We start from the raw sequence: 17,686 nt of genomic DNA, 5'->3' as shown, positions 1-17,686 counted from the left end.
GTGGAATTCATCTCTAGCAGTTACATTTCAAGCAGAGCAATATCTGAAAGTCTACTTGGAGTCAGGAGAAGAAAAAGGATGGAATGTGAAGGTTTACATCTATTGAACGTTTTTTTTTAAAAGTGCAATTTTGAATTAAACCAAATTCATTAATATTTCTTAAATTTTAATACTTATTTAATTGTGCAAATGAATTCCCCTCTTGCCTCAACCTTTTTTCCACCTGCTATTCAAATCTCATCTTTTTCTAAAGAACTATCCGGAAGATACTCTCCGAATTTTAAAGTGATATTTATTAGACAAGTTATATCAAATTCCATGCTCAAACCATGGTTAGATTTCAATGTATACAAGGGTCAAAGCATCCAGCTAACTGAATACACCCTTCTGAACTGAGTAACAGCTTCTAGGCGCCACGTCCAACCATCAGGTCCACTACTGTAGGTGCTTTAGTCCCTGACTCTTAAAGCCCCGACCTCCACAGACCAAAAATGATGTTTTTCCATGACAAAAAGCATACCTGCTGCCAATCTTTTTGAGAAATTCATGCTTTGTTTTTCCGTGTACATCAGTCTAGATACACACCACGTCTTTGTGGCTTTGGTAGGCTTTAATTGAACATCCTTTTATGTCGCTTGCTGTGCAACATCTATTAACATAGGCGACAAAAATGAAGCCAAAAATCAAAACAGTAATCTTGTTTTGGGAAAGAAGAGTAGCAATGAAAAGTAGCTATTTCCCTCAACATTTAGGTAGTTGGCTTTTTCATGTCCACTTTTTCAGTATTGAGAACAGTCATTAAAAGCAGTGTGGTCACAGAAAAAACCTGAACTTTGGATATGTTAACATATATCCAAAGTTACACACTAGGGTAATCCATTTCTCTTTTAAAAAATATGTGAGGTCAATATATTAAAAAAACAACAATAGAGGTTTCAGGTGAAATTAAATTTTAAAGGTACTGCGAGGATGTAGCCTGTAAAATGTGTCTTTGGTTGTAAAAATCCCTCCAGTAAAATCGTCTTATAGCCACTATGTTGGAAATGTTCTGATGGTTGTACAAAGTGAATGTTATCCAATTCAAAATGAAGCCCTGTGAATTCTCACATTCAAACCCCCCTGGATTCATCTCCACATCGCAGACGTAGAAAGCGGGAATACTGTTTTTCTTTTTCTTTGAATCATGCTTCTTTTCTAAATGGTACCACTGAATGCTTTCCATCTCTCCCTTCTATGCGTTCTAATTGAAAAAAGGGATAAAGCCAACCTGTATGTCACAGTTACATCTTTTGAGTTTTGTCTACTGGCCACCCTTATTGATACTTTCACGTTTTGTACAGATGTGTGTCCCCTTAACTCCTTCTCAGTTGTCTGATATGTATCAGTATGTATCTCTCACACCAAGCCTTCTCTAGTTTCTAACAGCTGATATAACCTCCCATGCACATTTGTATATATGACCATGAGTGTTATATTTTATTTTACTTCATTTTTTTTTTTCTTTAGATGGTGTTTATTTAAGCAAAAGCAGCCGTCTGCGGGCCTGCCCCTGTCCCATTCCTCAGCGTTCTTCTGATTTGCTGAACATGTGCCACAGTAGACAACAGGCCCCATTGGTCCATGCTAATCATTTCAGCAAAAGTTGATGTTGAAGGCAATAATTAAATGTCAAAAACAAGTTAAAAAGATTGGTAGTTGGTCTTTGATTGAGCTGCTTAATATTCTTGATATTTAGCAAAATGAATAGAAAAAGATTCACTGACATCTATTTGCAGCAGCAAGGATGCTCTGTTTTTTGTTTTTTTTCTTACAATTTGTATATATGGTTTTTATTGTCAATTCAGTTTATCAGTCTAAGACTGAATGGCTTCAGTATGCCCTAGTTACTACTGACCAAGCAATTTATTTTCCCAAAGCATAGCACCATGGTGTACTAAGTTGTCATAGATACTGTAGGACTACAATTATATATAAGCTGAAACATTGTCAATATTTTATACAGCAAACTTAATAAGTGGACCTGTCACATAGAACTGCCCCCAACCCCCTCACATGATTAGTTGCTCCTTTATTTTAGTTGCATAAATCATATGTCTTGTATCTTCCTGTTTTGTTCAGAATCAGCTTCCGACCAGAAATAACTGCTTTTGACGTTAGTTTGAAATGACTGTGAACAACGTCTTGATAGACAAAGACATTTTTTTCTTTTCTGTCCATGTAGCTGCATGAGTGTAGTGCTTCCTGTCCCCTAAACCAACAAAGATCTTACTTTCACTCGTAATGAATGTAAGCATGCAGCGGTTAACTGATTTTAGTTTGAATGTTCCCAACTCTAAAAGAGGAAGTTGACGAATAGGGCTGTCTACCAAAAGCTCTGTGAATTCCTCTGACTGTGCAGTGCCAGTCAGCATGATTCCCCCTCCGTCATCCAGCCTGCATCTAGATGAAGCAGCCTGTGTGTTTGTGTGTGTGTGAGAGAGAGAGAGAGAGAGACAAATACACAGTGTCTTGTCTGCTCGGGGAGCCCGAAGTGAAACCAAGCAGAAGCCTCTTTGTCTAAAATCTGACAGTTGTCATGTCTTCTCTTTGGCCTGTACACGCACTAACCCTAACACACCATGAAGTCATAGCAGAACCTAAACTCTGAAATACTCTTTGTCCACACTAAACAAACTTGCCTTGATTTTTGGAGAATAGACAATAAATTGTAATTTATTGAGCATCAGCAGATGAGTGAACAATGGAGTCGAACATACTGATATACTCTGTGAGCGCTAAATGGAACGTCCATACTATAACCATATTGTCTCAACAGGGTGCAACATTATGAAAAGAATAAACTCAAATTCTTCTTTTTGGTTTAAAGAAAGGAAATCATTTTCATCATTAGAGACCTGAACTAATGTCTTATTCCAAGTCAGACCTCCAATCTTAACACAAATGTAGGATGTGCGGTTATAATCTAATAATTCTCTTGTCAATGTAAGCAAAAATATCTTCTGAAGCTTATGGTGCGCTAGTTGTCCATTATGTTTGTGCACTAAAAATATTAGAGCCCGACCCATTAATCGGGCTGCCGACAACTTTGTTTGACAGATGTCAGATCAAAGATAGAACCAAGAAAGATCTCGGCCAATGTATCAGTATACGATTATTTAAATCCCTAATATCAACATCGGTCCCAAGAAATGTCATATCGGTCGGGCCCTTACAAGGTTATGAAATGTTTTAAACAAGGGAGGCGTTCTTAATTAATTTCTTGATTTAAGATCTCATACTCAAATTTTCACCATATTGCTTATGTTGTCATGGACACAAGCAGTGACAATCCTTCTCCTTTTCTTAATAAATTGTTATTAATCCACTTTAATCCATTTTTTTTTTTAAATTGACGACTTATTCCTGCCGATGGTCATTCTGCCTCTCACGTCAGAATCAATATACTGCAAGTTTACATTTATTAGATTTAACAATAATTGAACAAATAATGGTGTCCAAAGCTGGTTCTTGAGAACTCATACTCGCCCTTAGTTTGTACACAGCCCTGTGTCCTCTTGATAGAAAATAAACAAAGGGCTCAGACCAAGCCACACCACTGATCTGACAAACAGGAACAGTGAGCATTCATGCACTGTCCTCTAACCTTTTACATCATCATTTAAAAGAATGGGGTTACACCATGATAGGGATTAAAATTACTTCCAGTATTAAGGTCAACTTACCTTCAGGCTATGACGTGTCAATCAGGAGAGACTTCATGAGTGAAAAATTATTTATTTGGCTCGTGCATAATGAGCATGAGAAATGGCCAAGTGTTTGACGATTAGACCCTGTCAAAGTGTCTCTGTGTGTTTTTGAGGGGGTTGTGAGGCTGAGAGCAAGATGGGATACATCCTGACTGGGTCTGGTGGAGGAATGAGGTAGCATGTGATGTGGAGCTCAAACTGGATCACAGAAATTAGAGGTGAATTAGATGGAGGAGGGTCGTAACATTTACACTGAGATCACAACTGAGAGCAGCAGAGAAGAAAACAGATTTCATGTTCGACAGCTGCAGAGTGATTAGCTAGTGTAGAAAGTGGCACAATTTGGTTGATCAATGCTGAAGGAGTAAACACCCATGATCTGCTGATTGAAGAAATACATTTCTTTAAAGAGGGATGGAGAGTGGTTTGGTACGAGGCATGAAGAGTCTTCCTGCTAGAACTGATGCTGAGCTTCAGTATGGAATATTGACTCCTCAACTAGGACCCTTCTGTAAGACCTAAAATAAAATGTGATGTTTTCAATGTGTTTATGAAACATCTCTGTGTGATACTAGAAATCCTGAATGCCATCCTAAACTGACATAAAGTAATGTTTTTGATAAGGAAGCTTCTGTAATAACGCCCCAGGACTTAACCGTCATTCTTTCAGTCCAGTTAGAGTCCACAAAACATTCACACCCACATTTTTCCAAAGCACTTGTTTTCTGGTATTTTCCCTTATATCATGAATGCAGAGTTTTTTTAGGTGGTTATGTCGGGAATTAGGAAGAAATCAATTCTGTGATTTATCAAAAATACTGAACTATTTTCACCGCGCCTGTTTTAAAACCCTCTGAATTGTATGTGTAAATACAATGATTAAACATATGCCTACCAGTATTTTGGCTTTCTCAGCTACATGTCCACAGTCTAATTGGGGAATCCACCCTGTTGCAAAATAACTGAAAATGCCCCTGAATCTCCTCCAATCACAGATGAAGTCCTTATAAGAAGTTTAGTAGTCCGAACCTCAGACTTCTTAGAGAAATCACATCTCTTACTTCATTTTTCATGTGACCCTATAAAGGACTGTACTCTGCTGCTTTACATACTTTTAAGCCTGAAGTATGCCTTAGAAAGCAAGTTTGCACCATTTGTAAAGGGACAGGATATTTCATATTGGAATGCAAAAGGGGGTAAATCTGTCTCTGTAGACCTTTGCAGTATTCACACCTTCTCCATCAATCCCAACATAACAATTTGAACATGGCTTTTTACAGAGGCGATTTGACTGACTTGCATATTGAGATTCCATACCAGACCAAAGCTTTGATCTTGACATACAGGACACATTTTACAAAATGATGCTAGTTTCTTTGTGATGAGTGACTGTTACTGTTTTATGAGTCAGTGTTGTCAAATCTGCATCCCAGCTCCTACACAGATTTGTCACTAGTTCACAAGGGGGAACCCAAGATACAGAGTTCTTGTGACAGGTCCCATGTGATGAGCCATCAGTCCTTTTGATCTGGGAATAAGAAAGGATTGGCCTTGTTTGGTTTTCTACCCTTAAAGCTCAATGTCAAGCAGTGTTTTTCTCATGATAAACTACATTCTCATTGTTTCTGAGACTCTGCCTTAAATAAGCCTTCTAACATCTCTGTGATACAGGTTTTGTACACTGCTATTGTGTCTGTTCTGTGAATCTGTCATGACTGTAACAGTGTGTATCCAATACTGGCATTGTGTTGTCCTTGGTAAGAATTGGAAGTAGCTGTAAAGTGAATACTTGTCCAAGGAAACCAGTGTAACCTTATGTAGTTGAAACTATGCAACAGCATTGTCCACAGCCATCACTTTGTCTAATGTTGTGTTTAAAATAATCATGATTGACTGAATGATGATTCTCTTAACGCCAATGTCTTATTGAAATGATACTTTCTTCAAATCAGGAAAAAAACTGCAGCTGCTGCAAAGATGTTCTGATGTTTAGTGCCTCTTATTCTATGCTCTAAACTCTACTTTCCAGCAAGTTTTATACTGTGTTGTGGGTTTTTGGAAATGATGCCACATACAGAATTTGATGTCATCATATAAATTAATTTTCTTTTACATTTTGTTTTTCAGACATTCAAGCTTTCAATGTACAGTCTAACTTATGCTGTTTGTCCTCTAATCTCAAAAACAAATACAGTTGGAAAAAAAGGTGTCTTGTTTTATTTATATTTACTCACAAAATACAGGAGTTAGAAAAGTAGATACAGTATCTAGATCGCATAGGAAAAGGGTCGAACCATTTCTTACCCCTGCTAACAAATTTACTAAAACAAAAAAGTCTGTCACAAACTTTTTGTGTCCTTCATTTTGCACTGAACCTTTATCTCACAGCAGACAACATGCTTCAAGTGTCTATATTTAATATATTTTCTTTTGTGTTTTACAATCCTGGCTTGGAGATGGATCAATTAGCTTAATGGATTGCTGACAGTGTCATTTGTTGCAACTGCTGACACTTTTTCTATTGATTTTTATACTTAATGGGGTCATGCAGAGTAGAAGTGAAATCTACATCAACGTCAAATACCAAAGAACATTCTGAACAGCGGTATCCATGTTGGTGATTTTTCTAATGCTAGTTATATGACAGACCAAGAAAAGCTAACCAAATGTTAAATAATGTAGTCAGCCATTGTTATTGTCAGATGAGGGGCATGTTCATCACACAAAAAAGAATGGTTAACTCTGATGAAATCATCCATCTTTCATCCATTCATCCTACATTTTTGGTGTCAATATGTACACAGAAACCAATTTTTGAAAAGGCCATAGGTCAGAGACAATACTGATGTTCAGCCAGCAGAGTTCACTGTCTTAGTACTTCTAAAAGCGTTGAAAGAAAGGAAGTGAGTCGCCCACTGCAGCTCTCTAACAGATGCTAAGAGGAATTCTTCTATAACGTATAAAACCAAAATCTGCTGTCAAAGACAATGTTTTTTATTTTCTCAAGTTCTTAAAGTTTAAATGACTGAAGTCCCCTCATATTCCGTTATAAGCTTTTTTCACTTTTGACTCCAAAATAAATTTGAATTCAAGCTTAAATGGATTGAAGGAGATGACAACTAACAGCATGCAGCTTTTTAAACTAAATCATGATTTCACATGCAGTTCATGTCAATACATATTTAAGTCCTGCTATAAAGAAATGCAATTATATATAGTACATTTATGTTGTAACATTTAAGGAGCCATACGTGTGAAGAAGTAGGCTTCAACTGTTCATAATGTAAGCTCAGACAAATTGTGGAGTTGGCTTAGTTATACAGGATGCAGCTGAACACGCTTCAGCAAGCTCAGTGGCAGTGGCAAGCTCAGTGTCCTATGGATTTACACACGATTGTTGTCAAACGTCACACCCTTTGCATACTGTTGACAAAGTCTCTGTCACATCAGTAAACCATGTTTACACTAGACACAAAAAATTAAACTGGGTTTCAAGAATCTTTTATTTAGAAAGTACAAAATTCAAACATAACAGTGCTTAACAGGCAAGGAGCTGCCAGTCATTCAGTTGGATAAAAAAAACAGCTTTAAGTAATATTAAAATAATGAACATTAATTTATCTTATAAACAATAACCATAAGCACTTTAAATAAAGGTGACACTGTTTTAAAAAAAGGGTTTGTGATCCATACTTCAAGTCATATAGTGGTGAATAGCACAACATCAACAGGAACTGAGGCTGCAGGACATATCCTGCGAGGAGTGCTTTTTGTGGAGTGGCTGTGCCTTTCTATTCTATATATGGCCAATACTTATTTTAGAAGTGAACATTATCTCTTACTTCCAAATGAGAAGCCAATATAGGACATTAAACCTACATTCCATGTACTGGTCAGCAGGGGTCCATTCCACTGGCTGACACATTTTACCATCTGCATGAAAACATTTTCAAGTCAAGCTTTGACAGTAGGGACATTATTCCAATACAAAACATGCATAAAGGGAGATTGTCTTGTGTTCATTTAGTTTTTTCTTCAGCAGCGGAAACAGACAAATCTGTGTAATGTTGTTAAGGTGTGACACTATGTGCTCAACATGTATGTGCATTTGCCGTCAAAGGAGAGGATGCTTCTTTCCTGGGAGGATTGCGATTCAAGCTTGTAAAAATGTTTGGGTGTGACACCTGAGATTTTGAATCGACAGCAGCTGTTGTGGGGTAGTCCTGGTGACACTGCAGCCTTCTCCAGTGCAAGTCGTTAGTAATGAAGTGATGTCATGCTTTGGCTGGGATATTATTATGGGAGTCTTTTCCTGATCCAGGCTTTTCTGAACAGACTGTCCTCTGGGGCCAAGTCCACCTCCAAAAACTCGGGCTGGTCGCTCTCCTGATTTATCTTCTCCTCTTCCTCCTTGCTTCTCCCTACCTCTTTGTTTCTGCTCTGTCTTTGACAAAAGACAGACTTGGCTGGTCCAACCATAGCCAGACAGACAGCACTGAGTCCCATGCCCACCACACAGGAGTAGAAGGCAGCACTATAGTCCTGTGTGACATCCACCAGCACACCTGGAAAGGAAAAAAGAAAGCTGTTAGGAGCTACAAGAAGTTCAGCAAGGATCAAAGGCAGAAAAGAGTAAAAGGAAGCCGAGGCCTTGTACCTCCTAAAGGTGGCCCTGCCAGCCCAGCAAAGCTCTGGATGAAGACGTACACCCCCACAGATGAAGCCATCTTCTGGATTCCCACCACGTCCTCCTCAGCCAGCATGGGGATGTGAGTAGAGGCAACAGTGCCCATGAAGTAGCCGTAAAGGGCGCAGCAGACCACTAGTCCCCAGAACTCCCACACTTGTGTGAAGGCCACCAGCACCAGGCACAGCAGAACCACACATCCCAGCAGCACTAGGGTCTTCTTGCAGCGGACTTTGTTTAACACCACCCCGATGGACAAGCGGCCAAAGATCTCTGCTACAGCCATCACAGAGAGCATGTAGGAGGCCATGCCAGGGTCCACTCCCTTGCTTTTGCTGAGTTCGATGATGTAGAGCTGTGGGGCAAAGAATCCCAGTGTGGCAAACAAGCCAAAGAGGGAGTACCAGAAGAAGGCAGAGTCTTTAAACACAGAGAAGTCCAGAAGTTTTGGACTGGAGGGCTGGAGAGGACCCGCTTCTACCTCCACATGTTGATCCTCATACTTCTTGACAGTTGATTGTGCAGACAGTGATGGATCCTGGACCTCTTCGTCCTGCACTGCCTCCTTCATCATAGCCTTGCCTTCAACTCCTGCGGTCCCGAGGTCTTCATTAGACCCAGAGAGGGAAGTGACACCTGAGTCCTCTGAGGGCCCAGAGCCTCCTGAACTGATAGATGTTCTGGTTTGTTCATTTTCCAATTCATAATCACCCTGAATATGCTTAAAAGAGAGAGACTCTTTTTCTGATTCATTGTCCTCCTTCAAAGGTTGGGGCATGATAATGATTGGACGAAGGAGGAGCCCTGAGCCAATCACAGAAGCCTGAATGATGCCAAGGACAACCAGACAGTAGCGCCAGCCTATGTGTTCTTTCAGTGCAGTGAAGGCTGTGGAGAAAGGGTGGCATAGGTTATTGGGGTAAGTATACTTAGGGTTCAGTTGCTATCTTACCTAGTTTTGTCAAAGAGCCGTAACAGTCTAGCCTTCTGAGGCTTTGTGATTTTGAAACTAGTGTTTGATTGGTCTTCCTCTGTTTTATAGACTGAATTAAACCAGCTGAAAGTGACATTCTTCAACTTGAAGCTTTAACTGGAGTTGATCTAAACACTTTCTGTTGACAGCAAACTTACAACCATTGGAAAGGTGTCATTTCACAATGTCTGCAGTTCATCCTCATAAGTTAAACTTAATCTATATACAGGAGAAACCCCTTTTCAACAACACATAAGCAACACTAGATGTCATGCTCTCATTTACAAGAAGGCGTGTTGCTGTTTTTCAGTGTTAAAAGAGCTGGAACTTTTAAGTCAAGACTAGTGGCATATTTTCTAACAGCCACCCTGTGCCTGAATACTCACCTGGAGCAAATGCAAATATGGCAAAAGATTCCCCAGAGGAAGCAAGAGAGGTGACAAGAGCTCGCCTTCTAGAAAAGTACTGGGCGAGGATGGTGACAGTGGGCAGGAAGGAGAGGCAGTAGCCGAGGCCTGTAAACAAAAGGGAGAAGAACAAAGGGGACATGACAGCCACTGGCCCGCATGGTAGGGACAGGTGTGGGTCAAAGATCAAGGTGTCAGGTCACTCCTTTCTCAAAGGTGGCAGGCTGCGTGAGACGATTCAACTTTGCTACACCTGCTGCTGCAAGACAAAAGGCATGTAAAGACAAAAAAAAAGAGAGACAGGGGAGAGAGGAGAAGAAGGGGTTGTCAAATTAGCTGTGGTCCATTTCAGCAGAAGACATGGTGGGAGAGCTAGCAGTGCTTTCTGTCAAAAGAAGAACAGTTAATGTGATCTGATGTGGATTTCATTAGACCAATTTGTTCATCATCCAGTCTTTTACTTTCTTTCCATCAATTGAGCTCCACTTTCTGCTCTGTCCCGATCTGTAAGAGAACTTAAATGTTGTTGTTTATTTTAAATGATGTGCTGCTTCTGTTTTTCCTCCCTAGTGAGTTAAGGTTTTGAAATAGACTCCACTGTAAGGTGTTTAGCAGAGGCGGTTCAACTCTAAATCACCTCTGAAAGAATCAGATTAATGCAGATTTTGTCATAGACACTGCTAGGAGTCCCTTTAGTTCCTATAATACAGGCTGTTAAACCAGACAAACACATCTGCAGGAGCAAGACATGGAAAGATGGCTAGATAGATGGATGGATGAGGGTGGTGGTGGACTTTGAAAATTACCTGTGACAATGCCTATGGTGATGTACATCTCGTTGATGGAGTTGGTGAAGGCGGAGGTGATGGTGCCCAGGCTCATTAGGAAGCCTCCCACCATCACCACTGGACGATAGCCGAAGCGGTTGCTCAGAATGGTGGACAAAGGGGCTGGGATGGGGGATAAGAAAACAAATAAATTAAAAATCATTTAAACTCTGTCTCTTAATAGTTGTTTCTTATCAAGTGTTTTGTTACCCTGTTCAGCTGTGTTAAGGTTTTATCGGCTGCTACAATGACTTTACATGCATATGGATGATTATAACTAACAGTGTATCAGAATGAAGTATTTTAAACAGGGTTGAAAATCTTAAGGACTCATATAGTAACCTTGATATTGTAGATCTACATATACATGCAGCAGGTAAGTTATCAGATTGCTGGACGTGTCTTTGTTGTTTGGCTGTTATGATGATGTTAGGGGGCTCTGTAGTAGAACCACTTCTTTTCCTCACAGTACATACAAAAAAAATCTTTAAAATAAACACTAATTTGGGACAGATTTACAAATAGATTGTCATCTGTCAAGTCTGTGAATTAATCTACACATATAAATATTAGAACTGTTGTAAAATGTTTGATGTTTTGTAAGATGTCAACAGGACAATCAGCAGATCATTTTAAACATTCTATTTTTTTTTAACTGCATCATGCAAAAAAAAATTACACAAGGCAACACATTATATTTGTTGCAAAACTTACATGTCTGTGTTCCTGCTTTTATCTGTTAACATAAACATTAAAATTAAAAGCAAAAGGGTTCTGCAATGAATAAGTGTAGCTCATGTTAGCACAGAGGCCATAACTAAGGTATGCACACTTTGCAAAGATTTTGATTTGAAGGTAAGCCAGGAATCTGTGTTTCTGTTTTGTTCTTAGTAAATCACAAGTAAATGAGTGAGAGTGGCTGTAACATGCAAGTAAATGCAAACATATTATGCTTGAAATTGGAGTTAAAATAGGGAGAAACTGTCTAACCAGTGAAGGTAAAGATGAAGACACAGATGGAGATGACCCATGAAACTCGGCTGTTGCTCTCCTCAAATTCTTCCATCAGATCCTGGAGGAAAACACCCAAGCTCTTGAGGGTCCCATAGGTGCACACTTCCACCAAAAAGAAAGCAACAGCCACAGCCCAGCCCCAGCCGCCATCAGGGACCTCTGGGTAAACGTTTGGACCCAAACAACCCTTTGAATCCGGCATCCTCATGGCTTCAGTGAGCTGCCTGCCTGGAGGGGGAGACAAATGACATCAGTGAGCTCATTCTGAAGTACAACTTGAAGTTGCATTTGTAAGCCAACTAATTACTTAGCGAGGAATGGTCTTGGTATTGTTGCATGAACCCCCTTTTCCAGAGCACATCAACCACACTACATCACATGCTTTCATATCCTAGAAGGCCTCACTTGTTAAAGGTGAAGTCTGCTTGTGTCACTCAGCTGGTAGGTCTAACAGAGGCTTTATTAACAGACAACAAGCATGAATCATGATCTGATAGTGTCATAACAGTTCATCAAAAAGTAACAGTCATCGCTAATAGAAAGCATTTTCCCCAAAAGATGTGTGCCCATAACATAACATTTGTTTGCTTTAAAGGTATAAAGGTTTCTGCATTTTGTACCGCCCTGAGCAATAAAACAGCTTTCACAACAAGAAACTCCACTAAAGAGCTTAGAGAAAGCAAACAAGCCAGGACTATCAAGTAACTGTAACTGTCAAGTTACTGTCAAGTAACTTGACATAATGAGAAGCTGGATTACTTTTACCAACAGGCGTGTTCTTCGTCAATTTATTAACTGGCACTGTTATTAAAGTACTTTTAGTATTTAATTTTAGTATCATAATGGCTTTTGTTGTTGCTCGAGTATTTCAAAGTAGCCCACATCTCACTTCACGTGTGCGATAAGGTCTGACTATCCGCAGTGCAGAGGAAGAGCAGGAATGACGTCACCCCTTTGAGTTTTACACAGCGGCGAAGGCAGCAAGTGCAGTTTAGCGTTTGTGTTGGGTTTTTTGATTCTCTTTAATATACCGGAAATTGAACTGCCTGCCTGACTAAACATCTTACTTTAATGTGTGAATAACAATATAAAGGTATAAATGTAAAGTAGGTCATGATTGGCTACCAGAATCCTTACATACGACTGACTATACAAAAGCAGAAGCGGAACAGCTCTGAATGGCAGCTGTGCTTTACAGTGACCTGAGCCTACAGCATCTCACAGCTGAAGCCAAAGTGACATCTAACTTACCGGCAGCGATCACAAGCGAGGTAACAGCAGCCTCTTGGTTCTATGATCTCGTCGTCATTTCATTTTGACATGAAGGTAGTTCAAACATGAAGGCTTTTTACCAAGATGAAGTGAGCAAATATCCGCCTTTATAAAACCACAATACCTACGCCACTTACTGTCCCTGTTGAAAAATAAAATGACCATAACATTGACTTTACTATGGACTTTACTGTTTCAGTTAAAGCTCCATCCCTGCCAATAGCATCTTTTGTCTTGGGAGAATTATTCACTGCCTGTTTTGGCAGCTCTTTACCGGCTCAAGCCGGTATATAGACGAGGACGTGCGATTCTTCTTCATGAACGCGCAGACTCAGCCTAGTCCATAGACTGTCTAGTCTCCCTGATGAAAGACATGCGTCATAACGTCATAACAGCGCCACGTGTTATAAAGCAACCACATGAACCATCGAAATAAATACGAACATAAAATTATTTAGGTCAAATATAGCCTATAGTCAAATGAGTTTACGGAATGCTGATATTCAATATGCCTTAGTTTGGCTTCAATTTTAATACAGGGGAAAATGACTACACATACAGTAGGCTAGGTCTACTGGGAAATGTAGGAAATAAAGAGGTTAACAAATGAATAGGCTAAAGGAATCATGAGATATCGGTATAAATAGCTTTATTTTCATGGTGAAAGTGAATGAAGAGGGAGAGGCGAGTAGTTCAGCAATAGTGGGTATTGCTTCTAATACATACCCATACATGCTACATGTATAGTACTGTTTTTTTTTCCACACGGTAGTCTAAATCTTTTGCCTTCTTTTCGCTTTTAACGTAGCCTACCAGTACGTTCTGCCACGCGCTGTACAATCTATGGCTACAACGCACTACGTAGGCTACTGTGCATTGAACAGACAGGTTTTTTCCGATTAAAAGTGTGTTTATTTCAGTGAGGATATCAGTAAAAGGAGTCTGTGGAACTCAATCTCTTTGTTTCTATCGTAGTCCGAGTCAGAAGAACATAAAGCAATATAGGAGCGAAGTTTTACATTTTAATAGTAGCCTAATTACATGTTGAATTCCATTGAATAGACCCCAGCATGTCTTTCATATACCAAATAGCATCACACCATTACTCACCTTTGTCTTTTGTTGTAGTTGTTGAAATCAATGAAGCCTTTAAAGTCTCTGTTCACTTTGGCAGCAGGATATGCATTCAAACATAAGACTAATTTATTTAAAATGTTTCAAATCCTGTGTTATGTGTCCCATAGGCTTGGGAAATACAGGGGGCCGTGAAATTTGTATTATTGACATTTGAACAAAAATTTGCAAAAATGTCATGCTAATTTTTAAATACATTTTCAGGAAAAAAAATTGATGGATTTTTGGTTAAATATCATTTCAATATTGTATATTTATAGGAATGCTGATCAAAGTCATGTTTAATTTAGCCAGTATTTATCTTAGTATACTCCAATAACCACTCACCTGTATCAGCTGTGACTGTTCCTTTGGCACATGAAGAGCAGAGGTGCCCTAATCTAGAACATGTTATGCTTTAAGGCAGGGCTGTGAATAAGATGTGCCAGGTCCAGCCCTCAAATCTGATTGGACATCCAGGTGTCACTTGAAAATCCCCCTTTCATAATTATTAAAGGTTCAGGGAATTTTTGACCTGCATCTCCTTTAGTACCAGATACACAGAAAGTGTATAAACATACTTGTGTATTTGATGTAAAATCTAAGGAACCCTTAGAATAATCACGTAACAATGCTACATTTGGGTCAACTTTACACTGGGATGATAATGTTTTTGTTGTTGTTTGTTTATGTTTAATATAATGGTCTTTAACAAAAAGTTTAATTTCACATCTTTTTTTTATATATCTATAAACAAGGACATGAAGTTTTTACTGGGTGTTAAACCAGCAAACATACTGAAAAAGAGTATCTTCTAGGTTGTTTTTAGTAACTGTTCACTTAAAATCAGCTTTTTTTTAATACAAACAAACAAACTCCCTATTTGCGTAAAAGACTAAACCAAAGACACTGTTTCTGATAAGCTTGGTGCTGTTTTTCTAATTTCTAATTTGCTTGGATCACACCACATCTTTGCTTTCCTATTTAAAGTGGCACAGATATTCCACCCGAGTACTTACAGTAGTGCTCATAATACATATGTAACAGAAGTCCAAAGAGTTACATAACCAATTTGTGTAAAGAACAGGAGCCACACCAATTAAAGTCAGTCAATATGTAACATAGAATGACAGACTGGAGAAATGTAAATATCCTACTATACAGGAAACTGTGCCATAAAACTAGGAAAAAAAAGATTATTTTGTTTTTCTGGCTAAATTTCTCTCCGGTGTAGAGACAACCAACTCTACCACTAAGCCTTAATCTGACCTGCAGCTCCTTTCCCCACTATCTCCCTGGTTTCCTACTCTATCACTGACCTAAATAAGTGCAAACATTCCAAACATAAATCTTTTTTTTCCCCACAGTTTTGTTTATTAAAGTTTTGTACAGAAGTACTTGTGGGTGATAGTGTTGCAAGGTTACATCAACAAACAAAAACAAACACTAGAACAGGGTGGTCAGTCTGGTCACACTATGGATCATGGCTGTTAGTATGCATAACAATTTTAGTCCTTAAAGCAGAGTAGAAGAGGGAAGACAAAAGAAGAAACAATAAATAAATAAATAGATACATCAATACAATAATTACAAGGCTTAATAGACAAAGAGGCTAGCAGCAGGACAGAGCAGGATCTTACTCAGGAACAACTAGGAAAATAATCTTATCTGCGTAAACAAGGAAGGGGCCCCACACTTTTCTGAATTTCTGAGAGGATCCTTTTAATGTATATCGAATTCTTTCGAGTTTAAACTTATTAAAAATCTCTTTTACCCAGAGAGTGTTGGAAGGGGGTGTTGCAAAAGCGATTATATCTGATTGCGGTTTAGATAAGGGCACCTGAGAGATGCCAAACAAGGCAGTCATAGCATTAGGTTGAAGAAATGTCCCAGTTATCTCTGATAGAGATTTAAAAATTGCAGTCCAATAATTATACAAAAATGTGCAGGACCAGAACATGTGGACATGGTTTGCAGGCATCTGGTGACATTTCTCACAGGACTGGTCAACCGTGTCATAGATCTTGGAGAGTCGAACCTTGATCCAGTAAGTGACCTTGATCCAGTAAGTGACCTTGATCCAGTAAGTGCGGTGAACCACTTTACATTGCATTAAGCCATAGATGAAGTATGTACCCCATTAAGAATATCCCCCCAGAGCTCGTCTGAAATGCCCTCCCCCAGTTCCTCCTCCCAGAGAGCCTTCACAATATTCAAAGAGGCTGAGGATAGGTTTTGAATTTGACTATAAATATGTGAAATCATACCTCTTCTCATGATTGGTACTTGAATAAAGAAAGTATCTAGGGTTGTATCGGCAGGCAGGAAATTGGGCATATGTATTGTAAGCAAAACAATGAGCTTGTAGTTATCGGAAAAAGTGATTCTTAGGAATAGAAAACAGCTCCTGGAGTTGTTGAAAAGATGCAAATACATTATCGATGTATAAATCTCTAAATCGTTTAATGCCAAGATTGGATCATCCAAACATAAATCTTAATAAAAACAAGAAGAATTAAATTTCCTTAATACCTCCAGATCAATTTGGAGTAAAGTGTCTTGACCAAGGATACCTTGGACATGTGGCTGCAGGAGCAGGGGATCGAACCCCTGACCTTTTCGGTTGAGAGACGTCCAACTCTACCAGCTGAGCCAGCCAAATTAAAATTCAGAACTAAAAACATGTGAGGCACAAAATGTGCTGATTGACTTCAAGAATGGCTCAAATATTGATGGAAGAATAAAAAGGCCTCTTTAGTTTACACATGGCCTGTTTTTGATAGTTATGGTCAAAAGCACCACTAAAAACAATGCTATATGTTAACAACTTCCCCTCATGCTTTTAATACCATGTAGTTTCAAAAAAAATAATTTTGTCTTCACTTTAAAGAGGGTAGGTTAGTCTTGCCCATTCATTGGTTCCAAAAGATGTAGTGGTTAGCTGATAGTGTCACATTGATGTGGGCCTCAAAGATATATCAAGTTGCATACAGGTTTTTCTTACTTACACAACATGCTGTATGGTACCAATTGTGATGGACTGTGATGGCAGTCGCTGCTGTGTTTCCTGCAAAGGATTAATAAAGTGCCCATCCATCTATCTATGTAATGCTGATTCAGATTTGATGTCATCACAAAATTTGTCCAAAAGCCTTTTCTAAATAATTGACTATCTTTACTGGAGAAAATCTTCAGAGAGATCAGGCTATCTAAAGTCAAGAGCACATTTCACAACACTGTGAGACAACTGTTAGTATCCAACCATTTCTAACCTAATAACTTTCAGATAGTGTTAGGAATTAGGAAACCCTCATTTAATTTCAAAACTATGTTAGCCAACTCCTTTAATAGATCATGAAGTCATGTCTGCTAGTAAGAGGTTAAATGCCAACATTGGCTGATGTTTGACAGTAAATTAATGGGTATCTAATGTACAACTTTAACCAAGAGAATAGCCAATGGCTAAACTGTCCATTTTCCTTTCATTTGATGATCAACCAAGAAGCTGTGGGTTGATAATGATTTGTCTGAGCATGGGTGAACAAGGAGAATGCTCCATATGTGAATATGATGCACAATACTTTCAACATTGTCTCCAGTCACTTGTGGAAGAGCATCACCACTGAGGGGGATGGCTGTCTGCACAA

At 39.0% G+C, this 17,686-nt stretch overlaps 1 protein-coding gene across 2 annotated transcripts; it reads right to left on the bottom strand.

The window, feature by feature from the left end:
* Positions 1 to 7,231: 7,231 nt before the first annotated feature.
* On the bottom strand, positions 7,232 to 14,446 carry slc16a6b (solute carrier family 16 member 6b). 2 transcript variants are annotated; one of them, XM_020644229.3, is made up of 6 exons: positions 14,388 to 14,446; positions 11,631 to 11,882; positions 10,620 to 10,763; positions 9,793 to 9,921; positions 8,404 to 9,321; positions 7,232 to 8,311 (listed from the first exon to the last, which is right to left on the bottom strand). In XM_020644229.3, exons 2-6 carry the CDS (start codon positions 11,860 to 11,862, stop codon positions 8,043 to 8,045), a joined length of 1,692 nt encoding a protein of 563 aa, XP_020499885.1. In that variant the 5' UTR covers positions 11,863 to 11,882; positions 14,388 to 14,446; the 3' UTR covers positions 7,232 to 8,042. The 2 variants fall into 2 exon arrangements, with proteins under 2 accessions (XP_020499885.1, XP_020499886.1); XM_020644230.3 differs by lacking the exon at positions 14,388 to 14,446 and adding an exon at positions 12,906 to 14,333.
* Positions 14,447 to 17,686: the final 3,240 nt, after the last annotated feature.

Source organism: Labrus bergylta, chromosome 16 (assembly GCF_963930695.1).
Source record: "Labrus bergylta chromosome 16, fLabBer1.1, whole genome shotgun sequence".
NCBI classification, from domain to species: domain Eukaryota; kingdom Metazoa; phylum Chordata; class Actinopteri; order Labriformes; family Labridae; genus Labrus; species Labrus bergylta.
This window is presented reverse-complemented; position numbering and strand designations above follow the sequence as displayed.

Coding starts and splice junctions, on each gene's coding strand:
- slc16a6b (XM_020644229.3), bottom strand. CDS start 11,862: ATGAGGATGCCGGATTCAAAGGGTTGTTTGGGTCCAAACGTTTACCCA. Junction 9,322..9,792: donor CATATTTGCATTTGCTCCAG/GTGAGTATTCAG, acceptor CTTTCTCCACAG/CCTTCACTGCACTGAAAGAA. Junction 8,312..8,403: donor GGCAGGGCCACCTTTAGGAG/GTACAAGGCCTC, acceptor TTTCCTTTCCAG/GTGTGCTGGTGGATGTCACA.